Below are 14,471 nucleotides of genomic sequence, written 5' to 3' on the forward strand. Positions count from 1 at the left end.
CCTCCAGAATTCTCATTTCTAAATTCTGCTCATCTCCCCTTTCCCTGTGTGCCAAGCCTGAATTCAAAGTCAGCGCTACCAGTTACAAAACAGGTTAATTCCTGTCCTATTAGTGGAGTGGCTTTCTCTGCAAGGGTGAATGGGAGTGGTGGCTAATTGCAGGGCACCATTACAAGAGACGGTTTGTTTTTGTTGGATTTTCACAACAGGAGAAACTTAGCATACACACTCACACAATTAGCGTGGCATTATAATGTGCTTTACCCTCTGGCTCTGCACACATTGTTTACGAGATGCAAAAGCTGATAGATTGTGGTTTAAAGGAAACATTCATAACCATTTTAATTATTCTGTTTGAAAGAAAAGCCACACACAGATAAGTTAGGAGAAAGAGAAAAACATTACAGTTGTGCTGTCTTCACTTTGCTGTACCAACCACAACTCCGAGGAAAGCTTTATAAAACCTCCAGCACGAGGCGCATTGCCACTAAGGAAGAACGAACAGATGGAAATCTACTCGTCAGTCACAGCGTCACAAGTGAGGAAGAAGAAACTGAGGTCAGACAAGCACACAGAACTGAAGTACATCTGTCCACCGGGGCGACAAGGGCACAGGCCAGAGGTGGAAGCCGAGGTGAACGCCTGGGGACAAAGTGAGTTCTTCCCATCCTACCAGCACAGTATGTTAGCTGTCTGCTCACGGCACACAAGACAGGCAATGTAAGGCAAACAGTGACACGAAGCATGCCCGCATTTTCACCAGTTCATGAACAAAGTGGCCACAAGATCTGTTGATGCTTCTGATGCAAACTACTGCCTGCCAAAAGCTGCCAGCAGCCACACTTCTAAAAGTGTTTGAAACAGAACACTGAGCGTGAGTCAGTGCTGATAGCAGCACATGGGCATGGGAAACAGACAGGGTTGCATTGTTAAAAGACTTATTACCAAAAAGAACAGCTGTTATTTTTGGAGATATTTAAGAGATTGATGCGCTGATAAGATTTTCAGGTCACAATTGCTGTGCAGCAGTCTCCAGTTGGCAATACTTCAAAGATGCAGAAATGAAATATTAACAGTCATTCTTTATTTTAAGAGATATGATACAAAAGCAAACTGAAAAAGCTGAGATGACACCACTGAGCAAAGCTTTGTGTACACTCACCTTTATTTCTGAGGTACAGACAAACAAGACCAGTTGCTGTGCGAGCAGTAAGGGCCCAAGCACACAGCGCAGTGACAACCAGAGGTAAGAGCTCAGATCTACTGGAGGATGTAAGGGCAGAGCCTCCCCCCAGCAGATCCCACACCTGTTGCCCTCTCCTGGATGCATAATTGCAAATAAAGAAGCAGCCTGCTTTACTGTCTTTTGCTAACAGCAAATGCTGTTAACGAGAGCCTTGTTTGAGATGTAGGATTCATTCAAGGAAAGAAAAGGATGAATACAATAGATTTGAATAGATACTAATAGATTTAATGGATAACTTTAAGACGAGTCCAAAGAAAACACCTAGACTTAACTTGCACCAAAAGGTACCTCATGTGAAAGAGTTAAACAACTTGTTCTTCATATCACACTTCAAAGGTGTTCTTTATTCCCATCTTGCTCAGCTGCCAAATGCAGACTTCTCCAGAGCTCCTTTTTCAACTGTAGATGTCCTAAAAAGCCTTTTAATGCTGTGTTCTAATCACACCCTCGAGCATGTGTGCCATTATCACTTATTCTTTAAAAATCAGAGCTAAAAGCAAAACTGATTACTGTAAGAAATCTGTCTCCTTGAAGAAAAATTGATTCGGAGTATCTTACTTAAAAGAAAAGGATAGAAAATTAAAGGGATACTGTTATGGTTAATATCTTTAAAAATGTTTAATTTGGCTTCCTTCATGGAAGCTTAAAACTGAAACTGCTTTTCAAATCAAACTCGTTTCCCCATTTACAGTACATGTTCTGGCTATGCTGAAGACATCTTTTAGTTACTTTCCAACTGCCAATATGAAACACTGCTACAGTTGGTCACTGCCCTGCACAGGACATTCTCTCTGCGCCGCCTTCTGATTCCATACAAGTCTTCTTTTCAGTCAATGCCATAACAGCTCTTAAGGTCCGCGATACTGACAAGCACGATGCACTTTTGTTCTTTTCTTAAACACACACCATCACTACAGGAACTGCTGCATTCCTGGCGCAGTTTGCTGACCTCCATCCCTGTTGGCCAACCAAAGAAAATCCAAATGTGAAACCTCCTTCTCCATGTCCAACAAACCTCTAGGCTTTGGCATAGCTCCTAGAATATTTCTGTACCACCACAGGGAAGTAGGTTAATAAAACTGTTGGCCACATCCTCCAGACAGATATCTCGTTTCCAGCAGTAGTCATGAACAGTGTCTTAAATTTCACTGTAAGTTGCTGCTGCCTCTCACCCTCCTGCTGTCCTCTCCTGGGGGCAGGGGAACCAAAGCAACAGGGAAACCCAATGATTAAACTCCTCTTTGCTCATTACTCCTACCAGGCTAAGCATAATCACTGAGAACCAGTACCTCATTATTTCAGTGCTTCATCTCCCAGGTTAAGCCCATGGCATTTCAGCCTCTCCATCGTTTCACTACTGTCACACTTGGCCGTTAGCCAGCATACGAAAAAATCTTATTTACTGACCTCTCAAGTTTCAGTTGTTTTTCCTGTCCATTACTATGATACAGAATATTTGTTACAATAATGCAGAATCCCATATTAGAACACAGAATATTTATTACTTGCCATTTTCCCTTTCCATCCCTCTTGTCGGGAATTATTTTAGACAACTGCATTCACATTTACCTGTTTTGCATGGCAGCGGACATCACAACCATAGAACTTCACATTCGAGCATTACTTAAATGTTAAATTCACTCAGAATTGCAGCTCCCAACACCAACATTTAACAACTGACAAACTAAGCACATACCAGAGACTGCTCACTTCTTTCTCTGCTGAATAAACCAAAACCAAGAGCTGAGAAACAAAAGGAGCAGCAGTTCTGTCTATTTTGTCAGAAGCAGCAGCTAACAAAAGCTCTTTTGGTGCTACCTCTTTCAGAGACAATGCAGTTTCTTTTCATGATGGCAATTCATACTGAAGATATTTCTTTATATATTTTGACAGTAGTGGTAAAGAGCACAACTACATTAATGGCAGCTTCCTTGTTTCTGTACAAAAGGCAGTAGGGCACCAGTTTGTCTGAAGCTTTCTCTGTATGTTTACTCATGTTAAGTATTGGTAATTTGCTGCCTCTTCCCCCACCTTCCCATGTAGGGACTTCTATGTGACCAGAACTGCACACTCACTCCTTGAGTTACTGCAGGAGTAGAAAAGATGCATCAGAACACGAGGAAAAAATAATCTTACTGCCAGCACAGTCCAAGAGCCTGGAAATGCTTTGGAGTTGTGGACATTTTTCAAATATAGACAGCTTTTTTTTTTTTCTCTTTTTTACGGAGATATATTAACAAAGATTTAAGAAAAATCTACAGCCTTTCAACTATTTTAAATGTTAAGGAAACAGCATTTCTTCATTCTCAACAAAACCCAAAGCCCCACGTCACAAAAAACACCCTGAACTGCTATAAACCCAACTAATTTCCCTCCTACACAGCAGCAATTTCAGTTTCATAATTCCATGTGAAGAAACACCGAAGTCAGACCTGCAGGGCCCTTGTCTCACCTACCCGCTTCAAAGCTGCATTTAGATTTAAATGATCTCCATGAACTGACCTGAAAACCCTAATACGGGTTTCTCTATTCTGAGTCAGCCAAAAGCCTTGTGATAACACAAATCACCACCGTGGGTGTAATTCCAGCCTTCTCAGGACTTTCTAAAGTAAAATATAGAGCCTTGGGGAAGAAAACAAAAAGAAAATTCAAAGGGGAATTTGTTATTGACTCTAAAACACCTTTAACCCGAAGCTGAAAGAGCAGTTCCAGATGAAATAAGGACTGTTACAGAAGGATTCCAGTCAGCTGATTGTATGATAGGTGACAAAATTTTCTTGGGAACAATTGTAGCAGTAATGCTACCTTCATTTCATGTCCAAGTTACCAAATGTATCTTAAAATTTTAGGTGAGTCTTCAGATGAGTAAACAGTAGCACAGCAATGGCAGCGTGACATGCCTGAGACAGATCAGAGAAAGCCACAAGTAGGTCAGGGCTGGTCCTGATTCTGTCAACATTCACCTACTTTCCACCTCCTTCAGAAAACAAAAAGCAAAGCAGGTCTCAGTTACCTCTCCTTCTCCACATGGCAGCAGGAAAGGTGCAATTCGGGTTCTGGGCTCAGGAGGGGACATCAGTGCCTCCCAGGTGCAGTGCAGGACCTTAATCCTCACTTTTTCAAATAACATCAGTGAGAAAATCTGAAACCCACCAGAAAAGCACTCTGATATCTGATCTTCAGTAACTTAAAAAAGTACTTTCCTCTTCAGACTAAGGCCTGCTTTTAGTGAAGCTGTTTGTTAGACAGCGCTCTGACTTTATCGTTGGAATTAAATCAGGTGACTGACAGCAAACTACTCCATGAGGACCGCGCTGCCTGCATGCCAGCTGCTGGCACAGAGCTGCTCCAGAGAATGCACACTGATGCACAGCACGGGCAGCACCCGGACCTGCAGGAGCAGACATCCCCCACTCCATCAAATAGCAAATAGTGAGTGATAACAGCTTCAAGGTTCAAACCTGAACATCATTCTGCCAGGTCACAGCCTCGCATTCTTTCATTCCAATTCGTAATCTGAATATTCACTTGTGAAGCAGCACTAAACACAGCTAACGATCTAGGACACTGTCACAAATGCTAGCTCAGGCACAGCAACGGGCTGCCACAGACGTGGCTGTGAAGCCACATCCTTAACCAAATGCAGCTCCCAAATTAAACCTGAGTATTTCAGCTCACATATTTACTCTACTTGTCAAAAAAGATGAGGCACTATCAAAGAAAAAAAGAGAAAACATCACGACAGTCACTGTTAATTCATTAGGCCAATTCAGAAGGAATAAGGGATAAGGAAAAAAAGCAGGGTTCTCCCTACTTTTGTAAGGAGTTAACAGCAATTATTACATAGAATTTCTGCTCTCAACAATAAACAATAAATATTAAGGTAGGTGCTGGGTACGACTCACTCCATTTATTTCAGAGCAGGTTACTTTTTCAAATACAACCTTGAGTGCCAAACCCTTATTTCTACTTAAATACCCACAAACTACAGATCAACATCAAGGTCTGCTTCCAGCACTTCGAAGGATCACAGGAGATTCAGAAACATTGTGAGATTCAGAATACTCTCTGCTGGTCTTACCCAAAGGTACCAGCCAAGGAATTCGGAGACAATAAAAGGCAGATTGCAGGCAGTCTGGGGAGAACCACGACATTCTGTCCACACTGCTGTAAATGCTCACCTGCAAGACAACCTCCCTCCAAATCAGAGACACGCAGTGAGCAAGTGCAACAATCAGAAAGATCAAGGTGATGGAAGGGTGTACAAGAGGCATAACGACAAGGGGACCAACATAACAGAAAGGTGCCATGAGGGAAGCAAAAAAGGACTGCTCAGCCATCCCGCAAAGAGCTAGGCTCACAGGGGAAAACACCATCAAAAAGGGACCTTCGGGACAAGAACTGTTCTCAGTGGCAGTCAGCCCTTAAATGAGCTCTGAGAGGAGACAAGCTCCACCCCTTCCTGCCATACAGGTGAATTGCCTCCACCTGTGCTCGCAGGGCTGACCTGCTTCTTTCCCCAGGTGCTCCATCAGCGGTTCGGGCCGTGACTCAGCAGTTCCCATACAGCAAGCCAACAGGAATTTACAGAAACATCCAAAGAAAAGTTACTGTCATACTGGAAAACCCCTTTAACAGTGCTTTTGTTCTGCTTAATGTATAACCTATGGGTTGCTGAACTCTCATTTAGCGCTCACACAGCCTCACACACAGGTGGGAATGCAGCCACTGCACCCCTGCAGGCCAGCCAGCCTCAGCTGCTCACATCAACAAGAATGATAAGCAGTGAAAACAGACCAGGCCACACCTCCTGCTTTTCTTGAGACTCTAACAAACTCTAATGTATTCATTAGTAACCAAACCAGTTAAAGAAACATAAAATGGTTTTCAGTGTAACAGTCCACCAGGGGCCTGCTGGACTCCTTCCTTCCTGACCTCAGTCGGCTCCTTGGGGAGCTCAAGCGCACATCCCAGCAGTTACTTCACGTGACAAAGATTACCCGTGCCTGAAAGCTGCGATTAAGCTTACGGAATAAGTTTTATTTATTCATAGGCAGGTATTCTTCAATGGTTGCAAGCATTTATGTTAAATAATAAAATGTATTAACTGAAATAATAAAAATCCTTATGTGCACTTCCATGAGAGAAGGGATGGGCAGCAGCTTCTCAGAAAAAAGTGAATAATGTAGGATGTAAGCCAAAATAACTACTTGACTACCAACCATTCAACACTGCGCCCTGCGTCCCTTCTGCCATTAAGGAAAGCTTCTGGTTTTGACACCACGCAGAGCCAACAAAATGGAGACAGCAGTGAGAGCAGGGCCTGGTGCTGCCTGAGTAACAAAGCAAAACCACGCACCAAGCCCACAGATCCATTTCCTCATACCTTTTAATTTTCCATCAAACTTCCCGCAACTGTTGTTGAACACGATGCTTAGAATTACCATTTCTGTAATTGCACACAAATACCAACGTACAGTGCTCTACAAAAACTGAAGAAGTAACAGAAGATAATTTATCAAGGCACACATGTTACAAAACGATCCTGCTACCACATTCTGGTGCCAGGAGCATCATAAGCATTGTAAGAATTCCACTCACACACGCACGTTTCCAAGCCCTGATAGAGAAGAATCACATCAGGAAATTAAAAAAAGATACTGCTAGGACACACCGGTTCTGCTACAGCCCTCGTGATTAAAGCTCAAGTTCTTGCTAAGCACTCCCGGACGTGGTACGTGGCCGCGTTCCATAGCCGTGGAAGTTAGCTAATAGCAAGGCTGACACAAGACTACCTTTATTTATCCATCAATGAGAACCAACACAATTTTAAACGTTATAATGAAGTTCAGGTCGTTCTAACATGCTCTGACTGAAGCAAATGTAAAGGGGTGGAAGTGAGCTAGAACAAAGGAAGAAAATGCATCCTAAGAACGGCTTGCTGACATTACCTTTTAGAGAGCCTGGCTTACTGGTACAGCACCAATTTTTACAGCCTCTCCATTGCTAGATGGCAGATAATTGCTATGGTCTGTACCACCTTTAGCTACCCATCCCATGCTCCACCACTTGCATTCACTTTTTCCTTGTTATAGCTTATTACAGTTAAATACTATTATCAATAAATAAATGCATTAGACACATAAGCCTCCATCCTTTACTTACATATTTGTACTGCCTGTCATAAGCCACTTTCATTTAAGCATCTGCTACCTCACTCAGGGGTCTACTTTACAAGATTGGACATAATGGTTGGTTTGACTCGCAACAAAGCAAAATTTCCAGCCCTACTACGTGACGTACTCCAAATTACAATGCTAGGACTTTGCCTACACCAACTGCACCGAAAGGCTGCAGAACAGCGGAGGACCTCTGTGTTGGCCTGCTGCTAGAGGCAGCCTGGATGAGCCCGTCACCATGGGCAAAGCCTCAGCCATGGGGCTGCGCCATGCCGCCCGCTGCCCCCAGCAGCCACACACAGCACGCGCTGCTTCCTGCTGCTATTTACCAGCTCTTGAATCACGTGCTGAGAGCACTGATGCCTCAGCTCACATCCAAACACGAGAGGCTTTTGTGTTTTCTGTCTTAGAGATAGGGACAAGTTAAACTCTCCTTTTAGAAGAAGTGAAAACGCATGGCGAGGAGAGGGAAAAGAACATCCAAAGTGAAATGTCTTCTGAGAAACCAACATGAGGTTGCAGGTCCAGTTACAAGCTGCTCTGCTGCAACATTTGCAGAAGTGAGGGTGATGAGTGCTCAAGTGACCTGCACGCTGCCGACCTTGGCATAAACTACAGTGAGCTGATTTATTCAAAATAGTCCTCACCCAACGCTGAGAAAAAAATATCATCCACATTCCTTCCCTCTTGCATCATCTCATGAGACAATAACGAACAATCCAACAGATTACGTGGAGAGGACGCCGCTTAGCCCCCAGAGCCTCATTTAAGGACAAGAAGTCGCTATATGCATTTCATTTCCTTCTGCACGTTTGAGGAACTGCCATTTACATGTAAACAGAATCCTTCTCTTCATGAAATTTGAAAACAGCACCAATAACTTAAACATAGCAGCTTTGCAAAGTGTCTCATAACGCAACTGGGTGTCACTGTTCCACTCTACTTCTTCACAAACTGAGCCAGAATTCAACGTAAATAAAGTGACCCTTTAAAAAACACTGACACGATCACCTGCAGATGCTTAAGCTGTGACATTAGGTGTGAAACGCAGCACATGTTCCATCCTCCAAGAGGTAACTGGATAAAAATGACTCAGTCTCTCTCCCTCGGACTCTCTGCCACACCTCAGCCAGCTGCAACAGCAGCACATGAAGGCTCTTCCCATTTGTCCGCTGCTTGCTGAGCTCGAAGGCTGTGTCAGGATCCTCTCTCTGTTGCACGACTTGGGCCAGGCCGACTCCTGCCAGAGGCTCTCATCCAACTGCTGGTGGATGTTCTGTTCCACCCAGGAAGTGGGGAGGGCCCACTTCCATTCACTGTTCTGTTAGTCTCATTCACAACGAAAATTCTAGGGTTAATTTTAGACAGCTTCTCCAGTTCTTTTTGATCAATGATAATAAAGAAGTAATTTTAGGTGAATGTAAAACGGCAAGTGAAATGGTTTAAAGCAAAACAGTGCCCATCTAAATGCTAATGCTAAAATCAGATATTTTTGCTGTTCACAAACGCTCTACTAAAGGTGAGTTTCCAGGGTCAGGAAAAAGACCATAATGCAAACAGCTTTACTTAGAAAAGGACATCTCACACCCACAAATCCAAAAAGGTTTCACAAAGCAGATTTTACTCATTGAACTTTCTCTAAACTTCTCAGGTACCAGACTGGACTTTTGCATTCCCATTTGCATTCACCACGCAAAACATCCCCTGGCTTGGCTCAGAGAGGAACTTATCCTGCAGTTATTCACACGGGTTTTGAAGCTGTAACCTCCTTTATTTCCTAACACATATTCCAGCAATTTGTCCAAAATAAATGATCTGCAATGCATCCCTGCTCCACACAAGTCGATCCTTTGCAGTACTGCTGGGGAGGGTTCCTGCTTACCCCACAGATCTCTCCCACTGCTCTGACCAGCACCAGCGCGGGGATAAAACACTGAACGTAGCTTTAGGGTCTACACAGGGATCAATTCTACGCAATACTCCTTTCAATGTTTAACTTAGCACTGGCTGCAGTGATTTCAGGCCTTTGAAGGCTGGAAGCTAAGTATAAATTTAGGCTAAATTATTTCTGCTTTAACAAAGTTGTGGCAGCCCAGGCACAACATCTATCTCAAAGTCAGCCAAACCATCACACCACTACATGGCTACCAAACATCCTGAATAAAAACTATCAGAAACAAACACGCTGAAAAGTTGCATAAATCGTGCCTTTAAAAATAATTTAAAAAGAACGCACAGCCTTTTTTTGTGTGCCACTTGTGGCACATTTCCCACAGAAACGCCTCTCACCACAGTTTTTATAGTAATAACACTGGTTGCCTGGTTTCATCCTCTGTGCCGAACTGCACCTTTCTGAACTCCACGGCACACAGAAGGCTGACACGACCCGCACACATCTGGCAGAGTCCCAGCCCAACCAACACAGCACTCGGTTCCACTCCGGCCACCCCCACAGCCGCTGCTGCTCTCTGCTGTGGGAATTTCAGTCCTGCAGAGGCATCAGCCCTTGGCCCCTCGCTCCCCAACCAGGCTCACTGCCCTCTTCTTATTACTATCGTTATTTTTACGAACCCCACCAGATGGCAGCAGCACGTCTCCCCGGCAGAACAGGGAGCGCTTTGCAAAGGACAGCTCCTTACCCCAAAACACTCACAAGACTTCCAAACATCTGATGCGTGTTTTGAAATGCAGGACACAGAGTTTTTGCTGAAACTAAGATCTGGACGATTTTTCTCCCCGCACATTAAGGATGTGCTGTCAGGGAGCAGGTGAAGGACAAAGTGTCCCGCTGGCAGCAGGACGGGTGCGCGGCACGGGCAGCACCCAGGGAGCAGCAGAGACTGCGGGATAAGCTGCAGCTTCCGGACAACACAACGCATCTCAGGGGTACGATGAAGGACTCCTTCAGGTACGTCAACCGCCTGCAGAGCAGCATTTCTCAACAACATACAGATATGAGCCCTTTGGTTATTTGTCAGCGCCAACTGATGCTCAGAAAGAGATACAGATATGCAACAGAATCCTCATGCACAACTAGCCTGGGCCTCGTGTTACTGAATTTTTCATGTTACGCTTGTACCAAAGGATGCATTTTTCATGGCTAATTTGAACTGTAAACACCCAAATCGATGTTCATGTTGGGTTCCGTTATCCCTTACAGCCAGAACTGAGTTATACAGGCACTCCCGTTTGGAACGAAACATAAAATTCAGCTTACCTCCACTTACAAGGCCTGCTCAGCTCAGCACAGCCCCACCAGCAGAAGTGAACATGAAACAAACGCTGCACAGTGAGCGCAGAGTTCAGCTATACGTGAGCAAAGAGGAACTGAATTCCATCCATCACGTTCTTCGTCTGCACGCCCTTACAGTTTTAGCACAGCAGCTCTGCAGGCTCCGTCCCATGGCCGTGGGGTAGCAGAGGAGCCTGGTGCTGCTCTGCCGCCCTCTGCCCAGGGCAGACCCTCATCCTACACTTCTCTTCCCCAGAGCTCTCAGTACTGAATATGCAAATGTAACCTTTTATTCCACTGAATGTTATGAGTGCAGATCACTCTTTGTACCTTCTGTTGTTGGGTTTTTTTTTTTTTTTGGCAGATAAAACTGGGAAAAATAAAGACCGGAAAATTACACACAGGTAAACAAAGTATTTGAGCCAACTGCTAAGAGGGTCCGATCTTACATAATGCTCCAAATTTAAGCAAACTAGCAACAACTGAGATGAAAAACCACACTTCATCAAGAAAAAATAGAAGAACAGATGAAAATGAAGTTTTCTTCACAGCCTTTACTCTTTCCTGGACTTTTTTTGAACACTTCAGCACAGCAGGACTGGAGTAGAGCTGCCCATGCAGCAGCACCCCCAGCTCCCTGCTCCCAGCCCTTAACTCCTGCATTAAGGGACACAGACCAGTCACAGCACTCAGCTACGCTTCTCCTGCGCAGCAATCCCAGCCAACGCGGTGTGTGACAAACACCGGCCTGCTCTAAAGGCAGGGCCACCATCTCCCAATGCAGGCTGTCCCCGCTGTGCCCCGCAGCCCCACTGCTCTCGGTGACACCGCAGCACCCGCAGCCAAGCAGGAGCTGCACGGGGCCGCACCACCGACCTGCTGCAAACTTGGTGCCGGCGAGGCAGGAAGTACGCGGCGACGCGCCTGCTCTCACAACAAAACCCCGGCGTCCCTTCTGCTCCCAGACGGCCACAGAGCGCTGGGAACCTGGCAGCAGCTCATCCAAAAAACAATCAAAAACCACTCTAGCTTTGCTCCAGTGATCCTGACGGGCAATTATGACATACATGAAGCAGTCACAAAATATATTAGAAGAGATTATGACCTACTGAGAAAATCCTGCAACATTGCAGCTGAGAGAGTCCAGGTATTGCAGCACAGTACAGTAGGACAGAAAATCCCATTTGCATTTATGAGAGGAGAGCAAAGTTCAGGCGCTCTGTTTCAGGCAGCCTCCCCGGCACGGCTCCCGGCAGGTGACGGGGGCAGGAAGACATTTTCAGACGCTTTGAATTCTAGCTCTTAAGCTAGGTCAGAATACATCTTCTAATGTTTGTAAACCTGAAATCTTAGCAGGTGCGGCTCAGCCACGCAGCACGTACATTCTAAGAAAACGTGCAGGTGCACAAACGTGCTGCTTTTGTCCTAATCAAGACTGATGGTGTGGCCTGATAACAAGGGGTTGTTCTTCACCTCGCCCTGCCAAGAGAAACAAGAGAACCCAACTTTCTAAGAAAGGAGAAGAGCCAGCAAAGAACTGGGCAGCTTTCTTCTATTCTGGATCAAATGAGAAAAACCAAGAATGAATTATGATTTGGTAGAAAAGAATGTAAACTCAGTTCGGTTTTTTCTCTACTCACCAGACGACACCAAAGGCTCCGTATCCAATAGGTCTGTCCGGCTCAATATCCAGCTGCTGCTGTGGATGTTGTGAGTGCTGATGATGGTGCGCTTTGACCGCAGCCGCAGCTGCAGCTTGTACCTGAGCTGGGGCGGCCGCCGCTGGTCCAGGGGCCTGGCCCGGTGCCGGCGATGGGAAATATGGCTGCTGCTGCCCGGGGTTCAACATCGCCGCCGCCGCCGCCGCCGCCGCCGCGGCCGCAGCTGCCGAGGAAGCGTGCTGCTGCACGGGATGGACCGCGGGCGCGGAGCTGGGGTGCAGGTGGTGCTGAGGGTGGTGGTGGTGATGGAGGTGAGGAGGAGGGAGGTGAGGGAGGTGGTGGTGATGGTGGTGGTGGTGACCTGCCGCTGCCGCAGACGTACCGCCATTGTAAGCCGCCATCATTTTTGCGTTGGCCGTCGCGCCACAAAGAGACATTCAAAAAAATGCCCCTTGACCGGCAAACGACCAGGTCAAGCTGTCATTTGGCCATCAAAAAATGAGATTTGCTACACTTTAAAGGAAGTCGGGTTCCATCATACACGGCCCACCTGCGAGAACATCGAGCTCAGCGGGCCTGATCTCTTGGCGAAGCCACACGGCGCGGAGACTCTTCATGTGCACGAGCCCGAGCGCCGACCCACCGCCCGCGGCGCTCACTGGGGCTCCATCCCGGGCAGGGCCGCGGCGCTCCGGGCTCTCCGCACTTCGTTTCCGAGGAAGGGGCGCTCAGTGCCCCGCGCCCGGAGGATGAGGGGCCGCCGCCCGGGGACGCCCTGCGCGGGCCGAGCCTACCCCTGCCATGCCCACATCCCCGCGGAGCGCCCCGCGCCTCCTACATCGCTCCCTCCGCTCGCACACCTGCTCCCTCCGCCACAGCCAACAACTCGGGGAGTTCGCAACTTTTCCTCGCAGGCCCTGAAACATACAGAGCACCCGAAGAGAGTGAGGGGGGCGCGGGCGGCGGGGCGGGGGGGCGGGGGGAGCCGACGGGACCGGCCGAGGGAGAGAGAGGGCCGGGGAGGGTGAAGGGGGGGTGCGCGGGCACGGCGGGAGCGGGGGCGGGTGACAAATGGATGACAGGGGCGGGAGCGGGGCCGTGGGGCGGGGGGCGGCGCGCTGACAGCGGGGCGGCGGCGGCGGCGCCGGAGGGGCGCGGCGGGGCGGGGAAGGAGCGGGGCCGGGTGGGGGGAGGGGGTCTCCGCTGCGTGCGTGCGACGGGCAGGGGTGGGGGCGGCGGGCTCTCAGGGCCCCGCCGCGCGGCGCCGCTCCGCCCCCCGGCCGCCGCCTCGGCCGCCCGACCCTCCGCCGCCGCCGCCACTCACCTCCTCGCGGAGCCCCAGCGCGGAGCGCTCAGCGGGCACGCGCACCCGGCCTGCCCTCCCCCCGCCGGCCCCCCCCGCCCCCATGCGGGGCGCGCGCCCGACACCCGCCCGCAGCCAATCGGACCCGGCCCACCAGGCTCCGCGAGAGCCGCCCCCACCCAATCACCGAGCGGGACCCAGCTCGGCCGGCCCATAGGACTCGGCCGCCGCAGAGACTCCCTGACTCAGTCCCGCCCCCTTGACCCCAGCCACCCAATCACCGCGCGCCTCCGCGCCCAGAGCTAGCGAGACCCCGCGAGATTCCCTCACCTCACACAACCCTCACCTCGGGCGGCCCCGCCTTCTTCACCTTTTTTGCCAATCACGCGGTGCCGCTCCGGCCTTCCGGCCAATCGAGTCTCCCCCCGGGTCGATTCCCGCCCCCGAGACCCGCTTTTTGCCCAATCGCGGCGCCCTATCCGATCCGATTAGCCAATGGGGGAAAACGAAAGCCCGAAAAGGGGTTACTGGGCCAATGGAGCTCGGAGCCCGGGCGGCGGCCTGATTGGCAGCTCTCCTCGCGAGTGAGTGGTGGCGGCGGCCGTTTTTCTTCGAATCGCTGCGCGAGGCTCCGCGTGACAGCCGAGGAAGTCTCTGGTGCGCCCGTCCGCGGGTGGGCAGCCGGCCAATGGGAGGCGGGAAGCGGGTGACGAGCGGCGGGAGGTGCCAATGGCGCTGCCGGGGCGGGGTGAGGTGAGGACGCGGAGGTCGCCGAGGCGGGCGGCTGGCTGGTCGGTCGGTGCGCGGCTGGCTGAGGGGGGGGGGGGGGAGCTGCGCGCGCGCGATGTTG

At 48.8% G+C, this 14,471-nt stretch overlaps 2 protein-coding genes across 5 annotated transcripts in view; one reads left to right on the forward strand and one right to left on the reverse strand.

Annotated features, from left to right (window-relative positions):
* The window catches only part of NLK (nemo like kinase), a 39,366-nt gene extending 25,658 nt beyond the window's left edge, over window positions 1-13,708 (reverse strand). Inside the window, exons 1-2 of one of the 2 annotated variants that reach the window (XM_052689083.1) lie at window positions 13,643-13,708; window positions 12,298-13,235 (exon numbers count right to left, since the gene is read on the reverse strand). In XM_052689083.1, the coding sequence (XP_052545043.1) occupies window positions 12,298-12,755 (458 nt within the window). In that variant the 5' untranslated portion in view covers window positions 12,756-13,235; window positions 13,643-13,708. Of the gene's footprint in view, window positions 1-12,297; window positions 13,236-13,642 lie in introns of those variants that run through there. The other variant, XM_052689084.1, reaches the window with a different exon arrangement.
* LYRM9 (LYR motif containing 9) overlaps window positions 13,239-14,471 on the forward strand; it is a 30,470-nt gene continuing 29,237 nt past the window's right edge. The window contains exon 1 of one of the 3 annotated variants that reach the window (XM_052689095.1): window positions 13,239-13,262. The gene's annotated coding sequence lies outside the window, so the exon portion shown is untranslated. Of the gene's footprint in view, window positions 13,263-14,182; window positions 14,375-14,471 lie in introns of those variants that run through there. The other 2 variants (XM_052689091.1, XM_052689094.1) reach the window with 2 other exon arrangements.

This window comes from Tympanuchus pallidicinctus, unplaced genomic scaffold, assembly GCF_026119805.1.
Source record: "Tympanuchus pallidicinctus isolate F22 unplaced genomic scaffold, pur_lepc_1.0 scaffold24, whole genome shotgun sequence".
Lineage (NCBI taxonomy): Eukaryota > Metazoa > Chordata > Aves > Galliformes > Phasianidae > Tympanuchus > Tympanuchus pallidicinctus.